The sequence below is a fragment of the Pelophylax lessonae genome, assembly GCF_965119305.1.
Source record: "Pelophylax lessonae genome assembly, contig: HAP1_SCAFFOLD_270, whole genome shotgun sequence".
Classification (NCBI taxonomy): Eukaryota; Metazoa; Chordata; class Amphibia; order Anura; family Ranidae; genus Pelophylax; species Pelophylax lessonae.
In genome coordinates, this window is record NW_028120070.1 from 118,731 (window position 1) to 138,132 (window position 19,402).

General features: G+C 44.5%; 5 protein-coding genes across 5 annotated transcripts; 2 read left to right on the forward strand and 3 right to left on the reverse strand.

Annotated features, from left to right (window-relative positions):
* Positions 1 to 311: 311 nt before the first annotated feature.
* Positions 312 to 727, forward strand: LOC309543644 (histone H3.2; the record flags this gene model as incomplete). The annotated part of the gene is made up of 1 exon (XM_082276098.1): positions 312 to 727. The coding sequence occupies exon 1, from the start codon at positions 317 to 319 to the stop codon at positions 725 to 727; it is 411 nt and encodes a 136-aa protein (XP_082132224.1). The 5' UTR covers positions 312 to 316.
* Positions 728 to 3,423: 2,696 nt separating this feature from the next.
* On the reverse strand, positions 3,424 to 4,068 carry LOC309543625 (histone H1B-like; the record flags this gene model as incomplete). Its single annotated transcript, XM_082276081.1, has 1 exon — positions 3,424 to 4,068. The coding sequence occupies one exon, from the start codon at positions 4,066 to 4,068 to the stop codon at positions 3,424 to 3,426; it is 645 nt and encodes a 214-aa protein (XP_082132207.1).
* A 6,325-nt stretch (positions 4,069 to 10,393) lies between these two features.
* LOC309543631 (histone H2B 1.1) lies at positions 10,394 to 10,774 on the reverse strand (the record flags this gene model as incomplete). Its single annotated transcript, XM_082276087.1, has 1 exon — positions 10,394 to 10,774. One exon carries the CDS (start codon positions 10,772 to 10,774, stop codon positions 10,394 to 10,396), a length of 381 nt encoding a protein of 126 aa, XP_082132213.1.
* A 2,142-nt stretch (positions 10,775 to 12,916) lies between these two features.
* On the reverse strand, positions 12,917 to 13,228 carry LOC309543639 (histone H4; the record flags this gene model as incomplete). The annotated part of the gene is made up of 1 exon (XM_082276093.1): positions 12,917 to 13,228. One exon carries the CDS (start codon positions 13,226 to 13,228, stop codon positions 12,917 to 12,919), a length of 312 nt encoding a protein of 103 aa, XP_082132219.1.
* A 2,929-nt stretch (positions 13,229 to 16,157) lies between these two features.
* LOC309543645 (histone H3.2) lies at positions 16,158 to 16,573 on the forward strand (the record flags this gene model as incomplete). The annotated part of the gene is made up of 1 exon (XM_082276099.1): positions 16,158 to 16,573. Exon 1 carries the CDS (start codon positions 16,163 to 16,165, stop codon positions 16,571 to 16,573), a length of 411 nt encoding a protein of 136 aa, XP_082132225.1. The 5' UTR covers positions 16,158 to 16,162.
* Positions 16,574 to 19,402: the final 2,829 nt, after the last annotated feature.

Genomic DNA, 19,402 nt, shown 5'->3' on the forward strand with positions numbered 1-19,402 from the left:
AGTCCATTCTCACAGTCTATAATTCCTAAATCTATAAAGATATGTCTGATGAATGTTTTCTCTTTTTGAGAATAGAGATCGCTTGTATGATGTAAAGTAACTCCCCTCCCCCATCCCACACAAAGATGGTGACTCTACTTACAAAGATAACGTGCAGATTTTGGCGGGCATTTTAAAAATGCCGCTTTTTTTAAGAAAACCAATCATTGAAAGGCGTGTGAGTTACTTGTCCAATCGGAAGGCAGTGCTGTGTATAAATGGCTCCGCAGAGGGGCAATGCCTCACATTCACTGTTCCAGCAGAGAGTTGAGTAAAGATGGCGAGAACCAAGCAGACCGCCCGGAAGTCCACCGGAGGGAAAGCTCCCCGCAAGCAGCTGGCCACCAAAGCCGCCCGCAAGAGCGCCCCGGCCACCGGCGGAGTCAAGAAGCCTCACCGCTACAGGCCCGGCACCGTGGCTCTCCGAGAGATCCGCCGCTACCAGAAATCCACCGAGCTGCTCATCCGCAAGCTGCCCTTCCAGCGCCTCGTCCGAGAGATCGCCCAGGACTTCAAGACCGACCTGCGCTTCCAGAGCTCCGCCGTCATGGCTCTGCAAGAGGCTTCAGAGGCTTATCTCGTCGGACTCTTCGAGGACACCAACCTCTGCGCCATCCACGCCAAGAGAGTCACCATCATGCCCAAAGACATACAGCTGGCACGCCGCATCCGCGGAGAGAGGGCATAGAAGGGGAGGGCACCACCACTTCTACTACTACTCCCATCATCCCAACACAAAGGCTCTTTTCAGAGCCACCACATCCTCCTATATACAGAGCTCTATATATATATATATACTACCTCATCACACCGACTACATGCTGGAAAATACCGGCTACTACATTCCTATACATTCCCCGGGATCACCTTCACCACATCTTTCTTTTCTCTCCCTTCTCTGCGCTCCGAAGCTCAGTGTGGAAGTAAAGCTCACCTCTAATATAATTACACAGAAAACATTCACATTTCTCATCTAGAAGGGACATCCTTTCTCTTGCCGATTTATTGTAATAAATACAATGGAACTCATCTGTAACACAATTAACACTTCCTCTATATCTTCCCTAATAGATACAATGTTACAATATTTAACGGTAAAACACACTTTCCTAGGAACAGATTAAACAATCTTTGTCTCTTTGGTTCCCATTCTCTCAGGAGACACATAGTTGCATTTTCTAGAAACGTAATAATTTCTTATTTCAAACAATGGAATCGATTTCGAGTCATTAGGAATCGTGCTTAGAGAGCTGATGACCAATCAGCCCATTTAATTTGTGGGGGGAGGGGGGTAAACCTTACACAGTCCACATGGAGATGTCACTATGGGGATCAGGAGGGATTTTCCTCTATCTCCCCTCCCCCCATACTAGAACTGTGTCATCACAGGAGATCACACACGGACACATTACAGGGAAGAATACATCCGGGATTGGAGAGGAAAACAATTCATCTGTATGGAGATTCATTTTCCTGCCCATCCCTCACTCAGCACTATTGTGTACGGATATGAGGATGGGGGGGGGGGGGGGGGGGGGGATTACGAGCAGTAGTTTCTCTTTACTTATTATCGCACGACGCCCATGTTGGGGGTTCCACTGTTACTGCAAATATTTTAAACCATTAAAATATTGGCAGGCAATTGAATATAAATTATATATATATATATCAGCCAATAGGAGCTTTTAGGTAATCATACAGATTTATCTTCTCAAAAAGTTAACATTCTCAACACAGGAGACTTCCTAATCATTGTAAGATGAGCGGAGGATGAGATCTCCCGATCATTAGAATGATTCTCCTTTAAACTTTTACATACTAAAACAAGTGAATGATCTAGAAGAGGAAATATTGATCAGCGCCCATCTCTGATGTCTGTGTGCTATTAGATGTGTAGAAGAGATGCGGAGCACTGTGTGCCGTGGGTGTAGGTAGGTATGTGTGGCTCTGTTAGGAGGAGGTGAGTGTAGGTAGGTATGTGTGGCTCTGTTAGGAGGAGGTGGGTGTAGGTAGGTATGTGTGGCTCTGTTAGGAGGAGGTGGGTGTAGGTAGGTATGTGTGGCTCAGTTAGGAGGAGGTGGGTGTAGGTAGGTATGTGTGGCTCAGTTAGGAGGAGGTGGGTGTAGGTAGGTATGTGTGGCTCAGTTAGGAGGAGGTGAGTGTAGGTAGGTATGTGTGGCTCTGTTAGGAGGAGGTGGGTGTAGGTAGGTATGTGTGGCTCTGTTAGGAGGAGGTGGGTGTAGGTAGGTATGTGTGGCTCTGTTAGGAGGAGGTGGGTGTAGGCAGGTATGTGTAGCTCTGTTAGGAGGAGGTGGGTGTAGGTAGGTATGTGTGGCTCTGTTAGGAGGAGGTGGGTGTAGGTAGGTATGTGTGGCTCAGTTAGGAGGAGGTGAGTGTAGGTAGGTATGTGTGGCTCTGTTAGGAGGAGGTGGGTGTAGGTAGGTATGTGTGGCTCTGTTAGGAGGAGGTGGGTGTAGGTAGGTATGTGTGGCTCTGTTAGGAGGAGGTGGGTGTAGGTAGGTATGTGTGGCTCTGTTAGGAGGAGGTGGGTGTAGGTAGGTATGTGTGGCTCTGTTAGGAGGAGGTGGGTGTAGGTAGGTATGTGTGGCTCAGTTAGGAGGAGGTGGGTGTAGGTAGGTATGTGTGGCTCTGTTAGGAGGAGGTGGGTGTAGGTAGGTATGTGTGGCTCTGTTAGGAGGAGGTGGGTGTAGGTAGGTATGTGTAGCTCTGTTAGGAGGAGGTGGGTGTAGGTAGGTATGTGTGGCTCTGTTAGGAGGAGGTGGGTGTAGGTAGGTATGTGTGGCTCAGTTAGGAGGAGGTGGGTGTAGGTAGGTATGTGTGGCTCTGTTAGGATGATGTGGGTGTAGGTAGGTATGTGTGGCTCTGTTAGGAGGAGGTGGGTGTAGGTAGGTATGTGTGGCTCTGTTAGGAGGAGGTGAGTGTAGGTAGGTATGTGTGGCTCAGTTAGGAGGAGGTGGGTGTAGGTAGGTATGTGTAGCTTTGTTAGGAGGAGGTGGGTGTAGGTAGGTATGTGTGGCTCTGTTAGGAGGAGGTGGGTGTAGGTAGGTATGTGTGGCTCTGTTAGGATGATGTGGGTGTAGGTAGGTATGTGTGGCTCTGTTAGGAGGAGGTGGGTGTAGGTAGGTATGTGTGGCTCTGTTAGGAGGAGGTGAGTGTAGGTAGGTATGTGTGGCTCAGTTAGGAGGAGGTGGGTGTAGGTAGGTGTGGCTCTGTTAGGATGAGGTGAGTGTAGGTAGGTATGTGTGCCTCTGTTAGGATGAGGTGGGTGTAGGTAGGTATGTGTAGCTCTGTTAGGAGGAGGTAGGTGGCTCTGAGAAGAGCCTTTGGGGGGTGTAGATGAAGGAGATCTTTGCCTGCTGGGATTTATTTCTTCTTCGGAGCGGCCTTCTTGGGCTTGGCTGCTGCCTTGGGTTTGGCCGCCTTCTTAGCCGGACTCTTGGCGGCTTTTTTGGGCTTGGGTGCAGCTTTGGGCTTCTTGGGGCTCTTTGTCACCTTCTTGGCAGCTGCAGCCTTTGCCGGTTTCTTGGGGCTCTTGGCCGACTTCTTGGGGGATTTTACTGCCTTCTTGGGGGACTTGGCCGCCGGTTTCTTAGGGGACTTGGCTGGCTTTTTGGCCGCAGCTGATGGCTTCTTTTTGGGGGCTTTCTTGGCCTTGTCGCCCTCTTGCTGCTTCTTGTTGATCTTGAAGGATCCGGAGGCTCCATGTCCTTTCACCTGGACGAGGCTCCCCTTAGTCACCAGCGCCCTGATGGCGACCTTGAGGCGGTTGTTGTTCTTCTCTACATCGTATCCTGAGGCGGCCAGGAGCTTCTTGAGGGCGGCCAGGGAGACCCCGCTGCGCTCCTTGGAAGCGGCCACGGCTGTGACGATGAGATCGGACACGCTGGGACCGGACGGCTTCTTGCTGCCTTTCTTCCCTCCTCCGGCTGCCGCCTTCTTAGTCGCCTTCTTCTTGGCGGCGGGCTCCGCTGGAGGAGCGGCGGCTGGGGCGCTCTCAGTCTCAGACATGATTCTAGAAAGTCTATTGGACAGATAAACTTCCCCACTCACCTCTTCTGGGATTATATAGTTAAACGTCCTGCACTGCTATTGGTCGGTACACAACAATCCTCCTGCTCTGCTATTGGTTACACATCAGACACGCCCACTCAGTATCATGGAGTAGTTGGAGAATCTTCTCTCTCTTGTTGTGTTTCCCCAGTAGATAGAAAACCGACTTTTATGTGAAATAGAACGCTGTCCGATCTTCATCGGGGACCCGATCTGCTCACTGGACTGTCACTTATCGGGGGTCACTTACAGCTGTCAGGAGCTGCTGAGGAGGCTGAACACAGAGGCTGCAAACACCTCCATCCTCCTGAGTGTGTGTCCCATTCTTCCTTCTATCTTCTTTTCTACACAAATTCTACACAGAAAACAATCTTCTCACATCTCCCTCTAGAATGATCTTCACATTAGATGAGTAAAGAGTGACCACCAGGAAACATTTCCCTCTAATACAGAACTCTGCTCATTTATAGCTGAGTAGAAGGAGCCTGGAAGAAAAACATCAGCCGGTGACATGAGATCCTTGTGTGATGTGATGGGAGAGATTGTTATACATACAAATGTCTCAGCTGATTACACAATGTCATGTTTAATATACAATGTATCATTATCTGCTCACCATGATAAACATGTTTTTATACAAATACTCTGAGTATGTTTATTGTCACATATTGCTGCAAATCTATACTGGCGGCTACTCAGGTATAATGTCATATAGAGGTAAAGAAGTCACTCTGGAAGACCTCGCCTCTATTAAAATGTAATCTGCCCCCCTCCATTCCAAGCACCGCTCTTCTAGTGTTAATCAATTCCGGCTAATCCGGAAAATATACAGCGCCAAGAAAAAAGCTTTCCATGATCCTAATCACATCAAAAGTCCATGTATCTCATAATTCAACAAATTTCCAAATTTACAGTGAAAGGAGGAAAATAGTCAAATACGATATATTTATCGAAGCATCACAAACGTGTCACCCACATCTCTGTACAAAGAGCCGGACATACGCAGTTTTTATTCCTATTCTTCAAAAAGGATATATTTTATCAATGTGATAAATTGTATTATTACTGTCAGATGAAGTGCACTCTAAAGGCAAACACTTTGTCTTCTTATCGCACTCAGACTTGTAATGCAGGTGAATAGTAATGAGGGGAAATGTGATCACAGGACATCATTCTCTCATCTCTTTTCATTCCAATCTTTCTATGCTGATCGTCTACTCCCCGCTAAACTCATCCAACCAAAACCATGCACACCTACATAGAGCTCCAATGTCAGAACACATTGTACTCCATATTTCCAGAAATTATTTTCCCTCTTGGCTATTAATAGACCACGTCTATGATGGCTCCTAGTTGCTATATTTAAATCTCCCGCCATAATTCTACTGGCCGTTAGGAAGATTCAGCCGCATTATACCGCTAAATCCGACATTGTAGAAGTTCTATTCATAAATCTGTTCATCTTCCTCCAAATGACATCACTTGTGTCGGTTTTCAGCTTCCAAATATTTCCTCCAAAGCGGTAAAATCCTCGAAGATTCCTTCCACAAGCCCGCCAAGTAAACCCAATCAATTATTTTCTATTACCAAACCCAATGGATCTTCTCAGAGCCACCCACTTCTATCTAAGAAGGAGCCGGACATGCATGTTTGGGAGATCTGATTGTATAATTAGACACCGAAGATTGTGATCCGGGTGGGGGGGGGGGGGCAATGTGTTATAATGACACCTGTCTGTCCTAACAGCAATTATGAGTCTCTATGATTTTATTGTCTAATATAACACATTGAATTGATGTGAATTTAGATAAGCAGATGATCTCCTTATAGGGACTGGTTTCCATTGTCCTCCATCCTTTGGATTAGACACATTGCTAGGATATGGGACCCAAATCCAGGTTCAGGATTCAGAGTAAAGCTGGATACACACTATCCAACTTTTGTGGTTAGATTTCCTTCAGATTCACCTTTTCTATGTAGTGCAAGGGCCTGCCAGATTGCATACAAATTGAAAGTGTATAGGTATGACCTCATATTATATGGTTTTGGTAAGTCTGAAGGAAAAAAGTCTTCAGAAAATCTTATAGTGTGTATGGCCCTTTAGACGCTGTGCATGCAGATCTTAATTTATATATATATAATTGTCATTGCAGGTGAGAAGGAAATAGTGAGAGAGGGTCGGAAAGCATTGGATCAGATTCCTCTTTCTGCATTTTGATGAAAATGCATCCAATCAATGGGAGGAAAGGAGAGTAAGAGTATCCAGGAGACACCTTCATACCTCAGAAAGGGACTTTGCCACCTCTCCCTCGTCCTCCTGCACAGTGCTGGATGGAGGGCCCAGTCTGGATCCTCACTGCAAATGGCTTCTGAAAAGATAAGTGTGCCTTTATTTGCAGGTTAAGGAAATCTTAACCAACGGAAATCTGCTGCCATTCTAAACACTGGCCACATACTATGCAATCTTTTTTAAAAATCGTCGGTTAGCTATAAAGTGCCTTTTAGTTTTGTACTAAAGAAAAATGTACAATCGGATCTTTTAGTGTATGTTCAGCTAAAAAGAACCTTCTTTCTCCACAAATTTGTTCTAAAATTGCTAGAAACTCACATAACTCCGGTAGCAATGTATAAATATCAACATAGACAGCCCTTTGTATGAGAAGGTGGGTGGCCCTGAGAAGGACCTTTGTTGGGGTGAAGTGGGTAGGTGTTGGCGTTTATCCTCCGAATCACCAGATATTATTGTCAAAAACGATGTCATATTTATAGAATATTACTCTAAAAAAGAAATTATATATACGAATAACACCTCTTCCCTGATTAAACCTGAGCGGACCTGATAGGAGACTAATCGAAAGGGGCGTGGCCACAACATATTCGTATTCTGTAGAGAATTTTACGTTCTTAGAACCTTGTAACATTTGGCGGATTGTGTGATACAAAGAGGAAACCGATCTGGTTCTTAAGGCATGAAATAGTTTCTTTATTCATTCATTGTACATATTTATGTGTCATGGTTACTACCAGACATTTCTTGTTATACATATTCTGCTTGTGATATGAGGACAATCTTTCACTGATAAATGTATGAAAGAGACATAAATTGATGATCAGATCTGTATGTGATGATTTCCCCATCATATATAGAAAAGTAGAGATCTATAATAGAATACATTTCTCTATCATGCTGTGTGTGTAGCAGTGGTGAGATCCTGGATTCTGAGAACATATTGAAGTGTTTTCTCATGGTTTAGTAACAGAGAATCCTTCTGTACGAATGGCATTGGAGTAATAATGGGATTTAGCCGATAAATGTCTCATCTGATGATCTCCTCCGTGTCGGATTTGGCGGTATAAAAGGGCTGAATATTTCTATGTAACGATCTACACAATTCTGGCGGGCAAATTTGAAAACTGCTATTGGAAATCTGAGCCAATCACAGCTGTGGGCGTCTCCTTCATCAGCCAGTAATAATGTCTTCTTATGAGGAATCCAAAGAAATGTATTGTGAGATCTCTCTGTTCTCAGCCCAGAAAATACTTGTTCTGTAGACTTTCTATTGATCTCTATAGCAGGGCGGATTCTGTATTGTGAAATGAAACATCCTGAAATTATTATTTCCAACGTATTTCTTATTCTCGGTTCATGAATCCCCCTGAGTTGATCAATGTTCCCGGTAAGGTCGGCTGAGTGGATCGGAGATGACTGTAACGGTCTATGGAATTCCTGGGATCCATTTATAGGAAGGAATTGGAAAGTTGATCCAATCGCAGTTGTGGGAGATTCCTTCAGATAGGATTTTGTCTTCTGATGAGTGTGAAGGAGGTGATGAGATTTGTGTTCCTTTTCAGTTGGAAGGATTCTTGTTTGGAATGTATAGAATATGTAATCATCCATCAGAAGTAAAGGATGGAGAGCAATGAGGATCAGTCCCTGTAATGTTGTACAATAAGAAGATCCAATCCCATCCCCCAACAACAATGCTGATATATTGTAATGAAAAGAGATGAGAGATTTCCCCTCATTACTATTCACCTGTATTACAAGTCTGACTGTGAATAAGAAGACAAAGTGTTTGCCTTTAGAGTGCCCTTTTCCTGACAGTAATAATACAATTTATCACATTAATAAAGAATGAGAGAAACATGTATTGTGGTCGTACTGTTTATTTTTTTTGTTTTTTTATAAAAGAGAAGGAAAACTTTTCAATAAAATGATATTTGAAAAAAAAAAAAAAAAGAATGAGACAAAAAAAAAAACACATATGTGGGGCTCTTTGTATGGTTGGATGGAAATACATTCTCCTAAAGACTCTTCTAAGCCGATATTTCTACTATCACAGCTCTCATCCCATCCCCATGCACTATAACATTCACTAACTTTCATTGTATGCACATTTGGTAATAATAAATATATTAAATCACTCATCACGATCAGAAAATGACATTCCTGCTAGGAAAAAAAAAAAAAATAATAATGATGAACAAATGTGTAGACACACACTTAAAGGGGGTTGAAACAATCAGATTTTTTTTAATTTTTAAATGGTTTGATCCAATGATTTTTATGTATTTCCTTTGGAGCCGCATTTATTGTCTTTGTTCTACGATTACAGCGTAAAAAAATAAATCATCCTGTTGCTGTTTGATGAAATGGCCGCACGGTGGCAGTGTTGTGTTGATCTTTTGTGCCAGTATTTCCCCTAAATACTGTAACTGTCCGATCAGAACAATATGGAGCTCAGTATTAGAATTGAGGTATGTTTGGGGGAATAAAAAAAAAAAAAATAATTAAGTTTTTTTTTTTTTTTTTTTTATGACATTTAAGTCATTTATTTTTATGGTACGTTTGTGATTTCTGCCTCTTTCACGCCTCAGCTGTGTCCTCTCCTCTGCAGGGCTCTGGATGCCTCCAGATTTTCTTCTAGTCGCATCCTGATTCTCTCTGGATTGTGTTTATTGATTATTTGTATATATTTATCTGGCAGTGTTGTGATTACTACAGATTTTTACCAGCCCTTTCACTTTTCCTTTATTTTAGGATGTAGGGGGGAAATCCGTAACGGCTACATGTCATGTCTGAAAAATGAAACATTAATTATCGGCCAGTTCCCCGATCATATACAGATCTGATAATGAAACATGTAATACTTTATTTCCAATCACATAGAAAGGTAGAGATCTATGAGAGAAGTAATCTCACTATCATGTTCTGTATGTAGCAGTGTGTGTGTGTGGGGGGGGGCGGGGGGGTAGGGATTCTGCATTTTGAACATATGGAAATGTTTTACATTATTCAATAATCTTTCATTTCTATTTCTGTTTATTCCATATTAATCGAATCTGCCTGAAAATAAAGTGTTAAAGATGTTTATCGGATAAATATCTCCTCTGATGATCTCAGTGTGGGATTTGGTGTTATAATGGGGTTGATTATTTCTCTGTAACGTTTTCACAATTCAGGCGGGAAATTTGAAAATAGCTATTTCAGATCTGAGCCAATCAGAACTGTGAGCGGTTTCATTATCAGTCTTATTTAGGCAGGGATGTCTTTATGAGGAATCCAAAGAATTTTATTAGGAGATTTATCTCCGTTTTCAGCCTAGAAAATATTTGTTCCGTAGACTTCTCATAGTTCTCTATAACAAACATCCAATAACAGAGCAACTTCTGTATTCTGATGTGCAAAATCAAACCTTAAAACAGAACAATAATATTTCTACATATATATTTCCTGGAATTGAAGGGACTGTCCGGGAAAGAGTGATATTTTCTATGAATAATTGTCAGTGTCGGATTAGCCGATCTGAGATGACTGAGCAGATATAATGTTTCACTTTTCTTGCTTCTATCCCCCATTGTGTTGCGGAATAAAAGCTTCACGATCTTCCCAGATAAAGGAACAATGTAAGGCGGGAGATTGCGGAGAATCTCTCATTGTAACAATGCAGCAGAGGTGATTAGAGCAGTTGGGTGTGTGCAGTACAAGGCGAGGAATAGGAAATGTATAGAGCCAGAAAGGGGAGACGATCTCCGCAATAAAGAAGGATGAGATTAGAAGGTTTTATTCATTCCCCTTCCAGTCTGACCGACCTACTTCTCATCTCAAGATTATTAATGATGCTATTTTGAGTTCATTTTAAATTATCCGAAGAGCTAAAACTTGTAAAAGTAATAAATTGTACGATACATAAAAATTGTATGACAGCTCGGTTGTTTAGTATGTGGGTGGCTCTTAGAAGAGCCTTTGTGTGTTGTTGGGGTGATGGATGGGGGAGGGGTATTACTTGGCGCTGGTGTACTTGGTGACAGCCTTGGTGCCCTCGGAGACGGCGTGCTTGGCCAGCTCTCCGGGCAGGAGGAGGCGGACAGCGGTCTGTATCTCCCGGGAGGTGATGGTGGAGCGCTTGTTGTAATGAGCCAGGCGGGAAGCTTCGCCGGCGATGCGCTCGAAGATGTCATTGACGAAGGAGTTCATGATGCTCATGGCCTTGGAGGAGATGCCGGTGTCGGGGTGGACCTGCTTGAGCACCTTGTAGACGTAGATGGCATAACTCTCCTTCCTGCTCTTCCTCCGCTTCTTGCCGTCCTTCTTCTGGCTCTTGGTCACGGCTTTCTTGGAGCCCTTCTTGGGCGCAGGGGCGGACTTGGCTGGTTCAGGCATGATAAGGGATAAGAATGTTTTCTCCGCTCTGAGAAGATAAAGTGTACTGGCGCTGCCCTCATGTGCTGCTTATATAGGCTGTCCTATGCAAATGAGCTGCCTTCCTCCTCACTCTTCTATTGGAAGACATGGTCATGTGATGGGGAGTGACGTCATGCTTTCCTTCCTCGTTTACCGATTGGTCTAGATGCAAACCTAGAGAGCATTGGCTGGCTTCAAACGTGGCCAATCATAGAGCGAGACGTCATATCATTCAAAGTATAACAGGAAAGGGAGCGGCTGCAGCCATTCATATCTCTTTGAGAACTCCAATATCACAGAGACATGTCTGGCCGCGGCAAACAAGGAGGAAAGGTTCGGGCTAAGGCCAAGACCCGATCATCCCGGGCTGGTCTGCAGTTCCCAGTCGGTCGTGTTCACCGTCTGCTCAGGAAGGGTAACTATGCCGAGCGGGTTGGGGCCGGAGCTCCCGTTTATCTGGCCGCCGTCCTCGAGTATCTCACCGCTGAGATCCTCGAGCTGGCCGGTAACGCCGCCCGCGACAACAAGAAGACCCGCATCATCCCCCGACACCTCCAGCTGGCAGTCCGCAACGACGAGGAGCTCAACAAGCTGCTCGGGGGCGTCACCATCGCCCAGGGAGGAGTCCTACCCAACATCCAGGCCGTGCTGCTGCCCAAGAAGACAGAGAGCCACAAGGCCGCCAAGACCAAGTAATCCCCACCGGTTCATCCACGTCACCCAACACAACGGCTCTTTTAAGAGCCACCCACCCATCCATACATAGAGCTGCATACATCTACATTGTTATTCGGAGATCTAATTGTAACAATGAAAGATTGCATTTATTTTCCAGGTAGGAAATATAATACTTACTATGACTAGAAGGTGTGATTCCCCATGGGGGGGAACAATGTCTTAGGATGACACGTGGCAGTAATAAGAAATGATGATAGATGTTTATATTGGAACGCTTTCAGTGTCCCTTTTTATAGAGCAATGTCCTCTCATTACAGGGACTCCTCTTCATTCTCCTCCATCCTTTACTTCTCATCATCACAAATCATTCTAGAAATAACAATTCCCCCCCCCCCCCCCCTCCTTCACTCTCGCCGCAACACAAATATACATTGTCATGTCATCTCTCATGGAATCTCACAGTTCTGATTGCTGCAATCTTCATGTTTCCCGCCACAATTCTCTTTACACTTCCCATCTACCATCACGATAATACAGCAGCTTCTATTGTGGAACATTCATCAACGGTCCCTTTATTTCACAACGATAATCCATACATTGATAAACGTCCGTTTTGTTGTTTGATACTTCAGAGTCCGCCCTGCTGTAGAGATGATTAGAAAGTCACTGAACACGTGACCTCTACTCTGAGAAAGGAGAGGGAGCGCACACTTTCTTTGTACTCATAGGAAAGACATTAGTGGCTGGCTGTGGGATCTCCCACAACTCTGATTGGCCAATATTTCAAATTTCACCCGCCTGAATTGTGTAAATCGTTACACAAAAATCCATTTCTTTTATACCGCCAAATCCGACCCTGAATACTGAGATCAGCAGAGGAGAACTTTGATTGGAAAAACATCAACACTTTAATTTCAATCAGATTAGAGAGGGGTGACCGGATTATTACTGACCAAAAAATGTCCTTTATTGCAAGTGCTCGGAATCCACCGCTATACACAGAACACGACAGTCACATGACTTCTACCTTTCTTTATGATGAGAAAATAGAGTAATGATCATCTAGAAATGTCACTGAGCGATATTTATTGTCCCCTTATCACACCCCGAATTTTTCTATAAAGAAATGTGAGGTGACTGGAAATAATGCCTAAGAAAGGGGTTTATCGGTGTCTCAACAAGCTAGCTGAAAAATAATAAAGTGATCTAACGATATTGTAAGCGGAGAGAATATAAACACTAGATCGCTTCGATCTGTTGTATTCCAAGTAAAATAAAGTTGTACAATCGGATTAATATGTGTTTAGCTAAAAAGCTTTCATTCCGACATGATAAAAGTTGATCTAAGAGAAATAAATGGTTACAGCTCTTTGTAGGAGAAGGTGGGTGGCCCTGAGAAGGACCTTTGTTGGGGTGAAGTGGGTAAGCGGTGGATGTTGGGGTTTAGCCTCCGAATCCGTAGAGAGTGCGGCCCTGGCGTTTGAGCGCATAGACGACATCCATGGCGGTGACGGTCTTCCTCTTGGCGTGCTCGGTGTAGGTGACGGCATCGCGGATGACATTCTCTAGGAAGACTTTGAGCACTCCGCGGGTCTCCTCATAGATGAGACCGGAGATGCGCTTGACACCCCCTCTGCGGGCCAAACGTCGGATGGCGGGTTTGGTGATGCCCTGGATGTTGTCCCGGAGCACCTTCCTGTGGCGCTTAGCGCCTCCTTTCCCCAGACCCTTTCCTCCTTTACCGCGACCAGACATCTCCAAGCTCTTCGTGTATCAGACGAATGTGAAGTAAAAGCACCCAGCCTCGCTTTATATGCAGCATATGCGGACCTGATGGAGAATAAGGGGGAGGGGTTGGAGGAGGGCGCGTCCAGACGTCACAATAAGTCCGCCTCTCTGTGCTCTCAATCATCCAATCCTCAGCAGTTCCGTGATTTGAATTTCCCGCTCGATGATGCTCTTTGTTCAATAGAAAGAACAACATTTCACTCCTTTTGGGTGACCATTGGATGTTACCTGATCATCATTACTGGTGAGGTCATGTCTCTGACGTCACCCAGGATCCTCCAAATAAATGTCCTCACTACATACTCAGACATCGGAATATTCACATTCAGTGAATAAAATATAATAGTATCCTAATATAAAAAAAGAATATATAAAATAATATATTATGAAGTACATAGAAATCGCAAAAATACCATAAAATGCAGCATTTGTAACACCCCCACCCCACCCAAAACGAGACATAATACCTCCCAGCTTTTAGTAGAGTGCAGATCTCCTAGATAAATGACCCCAACCGGAAAAAAGAAAGAAGAATACCAGAGATGTGAGCGCACTCAAATGTCCATACAACTGCCCTCCCCCTTTTTTTTCCATCAATATGGAAACTAAAATTCTTCTAGCCACCCCAACATTTAGACAATGGTCTTATGAAGAATTATCAGTTTTCCAATATTTTCTAGAAATCCATTTCCTTCCCAATAATTATCACAATCGTTTAGCCGACTTTTTATTACATATTTTGACCAGAGAAGACTTCATAGACCATTAACGCTTCCTGCATATAAAGTTCTCCCCTCAATCCATCCTCCTGTTTATAACAGATGTTCTAACACCTTCCACTGGTGACCTTCCTATCCAGATTACTATATAAAGTCCCCACAATGAACGCTCGGCTCTGGGTTCCTTCCGGTCATACACTGCACGGATAGATTGTGACATCTAGAACCCTTTGCTGATCTCTCACAAGTCATGTTCCCCCAGAGTCCTGGAACAGATGAGATGTCACACAATGTATTATGTCTCCAGAATCCCGGATCTCTCATCATCTTCTATTAGAATGGGATAGGACCCTGCACAGCTGCTGCACATAACCAGAGGGGTACAAACCAATTCCATCCCTCAGTGCTCATACACCAACCAATCTCACCACATCATTGCACTGTATCAGTTAATGTGTTATTCTGCAGCAATACACCCTGGATCAAACATGCCCCATTCTCAGCAATCAGATCTTTTAGCCTACTTGTTTAATTAGAGGTGTACCACTGTATAGACAAATTGATCATTCATTACAGATCGATCTTAGATCCACATAAGATGATAGACAGATAGATAGATAGATAGATAGATAGATAGATAGATAGATAGATAGATAGATAGATAGATAGATAGATAGATAGATAGACCGAAAATCTATCTATCTATGTGTGAAAGGTGCAGTAGCGGCACACCTATTATAATTATTACACAGGGATTTGATTGAAAGGGGAATTCAGCAATAGGTGTTAGGATTTAATACTGATCCACATGGGACATCTAGAAATAATGATCGCACCGAGCGATCCCTCATCTGCCGACTTCTAAAGGTTTTATCTGACACAAAAAAAACATGCAAAATAATCCGATAAATTTTGCAGTCTGGATGCCATTTCCTCAGATCTTCAGCTATGAATTGTAATTCTGTTATCAAACTGCACACACTTATCCGTTTTATTCTGTTCCTATGGATTCGGAAAGGAAGCCATGAAATTACATTGTATCTCTTCACAGATCCCCGCACGGAAGTCATTCCTCTTTTTACCAGCAGGTGTCAGTGTTTCTCCTCCATAGAGAATACATTGGAGCAGTTTAGTTCAATTTCATTCAAATGGATCTGATAGAAAACTTCCTGAGCGCTGATCCATCTGGAAACAATGACACCGACTGATCCCAGATCTGCCCGGAGCAGGGAGGGCAATGCTGGGGGGACGATTCATTGTCTGCTCAGAGATCTGTCCCTCCATGTTAGTACAGAATTGTGCTGGATGGAATAAGCTGTGCAAGTCAACTTTCTACTTGTTATTCACTAAGAACGGAATAATCAGATCAGTGAGATCGGAGGAGGATTTTCTGTCATCTCATTTACTGTATTATGGAGAAAAACTGTCCAATCTCAGATCTTCTAATTCTTACACCGATTAGGAATCTCCGATCTTTTTTTATTTTATATCATATTTCTGATGAATATTTTCTCATTTGGCAGGAAGGAAAACTGATAGAAAGGATCCTCAGCCATTCAATACTCCGAAGAGAATTTCATTTACTTTGTAACTAGAAACCAGCAACATGTTTACAATGTTTCTAAGAGGGGACAGATCTGCTTCTTCAGACATGAAATATTTGTGTTATTGATTCATTGTACATATCTGGCAGTGCCATGATTTCTACCAGTCATTTCACTTTTTTTCTTATTCTAGTTTTAATATGAGGAAATCTATAACTGCTACATGTCTGATAGAGGTCAGTTCCATGATCCTACACAGATCTGATAATGAAACATGGAATCCTTTATTTCCCATCATATAGAAAGGTAGAGATCTACCGCCAGTCCATTCTCACAGTCTATAATTCCTAAATCTATAAAGATATGTCTGATGAATGTTTTCTCTTTTTGAGAATAGAGATCGCTTGTATGATGTAAAGTAACTCCCCTCCCCCATCCCACACAAAGATGGTGACTCTACTTACAAAGATAACGTGCAGATTTTGGCGGGCATTTTAAAAATGCCGCTTTTTTTAAGAAAACCAATCATTGAAAGGCGTGTGAGTTACTTGTCCAATCGGAAGGCAGTGCTGTGTATAAATGGCCCCGCAGAGCGGCAATGCCTCACATTCACTGTTCCAGCAGAGAGTTGAGTAAAGATGGCGAGAACCAAGCAGACCGCCCGGAAGTCCACCGGAGGGAAAGCTCCCCGCAAGCAGCTGGCCACCAAAGCCGCCCGCAAGAGCGCCCCGGCCACCGGCGGAGTCAAGAAGCCTCACCGCTACAGGCCCGGCACCGTGGCTCTCCGAGAGATCCGCCGCTACCAGAAATCCACCGAGCTGCTCATCCGCAAGCTGCCCTTCCAGCGCCTCGTCCGAGAGATCGCCCAGGACTTCAAGACCGACCTGCGCTTCCAGAGCTCCGCCGTCATGGCTCTGCAAGAGGCTTCAGAGGCTTATCTCGTCGGACTCTTCGAGGACACCAACCTCTGCGCCATCCACGCCAAGAGAGTCACCATCATGCCCAAAGACATACAGCTGGCACGCCGCATCCGCGGAGAGAGGGCATAGAAGGGGAGGGCACCACCACTTCTACTACTACTCCCATCATCCCAACACAAAGGCTCTTTTCAGAGCCACCACATCCTCCTATATACAGAGCTCTATATATATATATATACTACCTCATCACACCGACTACATGCTGGAAAATACCGGCTACTACATTCCTATACATTCCCCGGGATCACCTTCACCACATCTTTCTTTTCTCTCCCTTCTCTGCGCTCCGAAGCTCAGTGTGGAAGTAAAGCTCACCTCTAATATAATTACACAGAAAACATTCCCATTTCTCATCTAGAAGGGACATCCTTTCTCTTGCCGATTTATTGTAATAAATACAATTGAACTCATCTGTAACACAATTCACACTTCCTCTATATCTTCCCTAATAGATACAATGTTACAATATTTAACGGTAAAACACACTTTCCTAGGAACAGATTAAACAATCTTTGTCTCTTTGGTTCCCATTCTCTCAGGAGACACATAGTTGCATTTTCTAGAAACGTAATAATTTCTTATTTCAAACAATGGAATCGATTTCGAGTCATTAGGAATCGTGCTTGGAGAGCTGATGACCAATCAGCCCATTTAATTTGTGGGGGGAGGGGGGTAAACCTTACACAGTCCACATGGAGATGTCACTATGGGGATCAGGAGGGATTTTCCTCTATCTCCCCTCCCCCCATACTAGAACTGTGTCATCACAGGAGATCACACACGGACACATTACAGGGAAGAATACATCCGGGATTGGAGAGGAAAACAATTCATCTGTATGGAGATTCATTTTCCTGCCCATCCCTCACTCAGCACTATTGTGTACGGATATGAGGATAGGGGGGGGGGATTACGAGCAGTAGTTTCTCTTTACTTATTATCGCACGACGCCCATGTTGGGGGTTCCACTGTTACTGCAAATATTTTAAACCATTAAAATATTGGCAGGCAATTGAATATAAATTATATATATCAGCCAATAGGAGCTTTTAGGTAATCATACAGATTTATCTTCTCAAAAAGTTATAACATTCTCAACACAGGAGACTTCCTAATCATTGTAAGATGAGCGGAGGATGAGATCTCCCGATCATTAGAATGATTCTCCTTAGAACTTTTACATACTAAAACAAGTGAATGATCTAGATGAGGAAATATTGATCAGCGCCCATCTCTGATGTCTGTGTGCTATTAGATGTGTAGAAGAGATGCGGAGCACTGTGTGCCGTGGGTGTAGGTAGGTATGTGTGGCTCTGTTAGGAGGAGGTGAGTGTAGGTAGGTATGTGTGGCTCAGTTAGGAGGAGGTGGGTGTAGGTAGGTATGTGTGGCTCTGTTAGGATGATGTGGGTGTAGGTAGGTATGTGTGGCTCTGTTAGGAGGAGGTGGGTGTAGGTAGGTATGTGTGGCTCTGTTAGGAGGAGGTGGGTGTAGGTAGGTATGTGTGGCTCAGTTAGGAGGAGGTGGGTGTAGGTAGGTATGTGTGGCTCAGTTAGGAGGAGGTGGGTGTAGGTAGGTATGTGTGGCTCAGTTAGGAGGAGGTGAGTGTAGGTAGGTATGTGTGGCTCAGTTAGGAGGAGGTGGGTGTAGGTAGGTATGTGTGGCTCAGTTAGGAGGTGGGTGTAGGTAGGTATGTGTAGCTTTGTTAGGAGGAGGTGGGTGTAGGTAGGTATGTGTGGCTCTGTTAGGAGGAGGTGGGTGTAGGTAGGTATGTGTGGCTCAGTTAGGAGGAGGTGGGTGTAGGTAGGTATGTGTAGCTCTGTTAGGAGGAGGTGGGTGTAGGTAGGTATGTGTGGCTCTGTTAGGAGGAGGTGGGTGTAGGTAGGTATGTGTGGCTCTGTTAGGAGGAGGTGGGTGTAGGTAGGTATGTGTGGCTCAGTTAGGAGGAGGTGGGTGTAGGTAGGTATGTGTAGCTCTGTTAGGAGGAGGTGGGTGTAGGTAGGTATGTGTGGCTCTGTTAGGAGGAGGTGGGTGTAGGTAGGTATGTGTGGCTCAGTTAGGAGGAGGTGGGTGTAGGTAGGTATGTGTGGCTCAGTTAGGAGGAGGTGAGTGTAGGTAGGTATGTGTGGCTCTGTTAGGAGGAGGTGGGTGTAGGTAGGTATGTGTAGCTCAGTTAGGAGGAGGTGAGTGTAGGTAGGTATGTGTGGCTCTGTTAGGAGGAGGTGGGTGTAGGTAGGTATGTGTGGCTCTGTTAGGAGGAGGTGGGTGTAGGTAGGTATGTGTGGCTCTGTTAGGAGGAGGTGGGTGTAGGTAGGTATGTGTGGCTCAGTTAGGAGGAGGTGGGTGTAGGTAGGTATGTGTGGCTCTGTTAGGAGGAGGTGGGTGTAGGTAGGTATGTGTGGCTCTGTTAGGATGAGGTGGGTGTAGGTAGGTATGTGTGGTTCTGTTAGGAGGAGGTGGGTGTAGGTAGGTATGTGTGGCTCTGTTAGGATGAGGTGGGTGTAGGTAGGTATGTGTGGCTCTGTTAGGATGAGGTGGGTGTAGGTAGGTATGTGTGGCTCTGTTAGGAGGAGGTGGGTGTAGGTAGGTATGTGTGGCTCTGTTAGGAGGAGGTGGGTGTAGGTAGGTATGTGTGGCTCTGTTAGGAGGAGGTGGGTGTAGGTAGGTATGTGTGGCTCTGTTAGGAGGAGGTGGGTGTAGGTAGGTATGTGTGGCTCAGTTAGGAGGAGGTGGGTGTAGGTAGGTATGTGTGGCTCAGTTAGGAGGAGGTGGGTGTAGGTAGGTATGTGTAGCTCTGTTAGGAGGAGGTGGGTGTAGGTAGGTATGTGTAGCTCTGTTAGGAGGAGGTGGGTGGCTCTGAGAAGAGCCTTTGGGGGGTGTAGATGAAGGAGGCCTCCGGC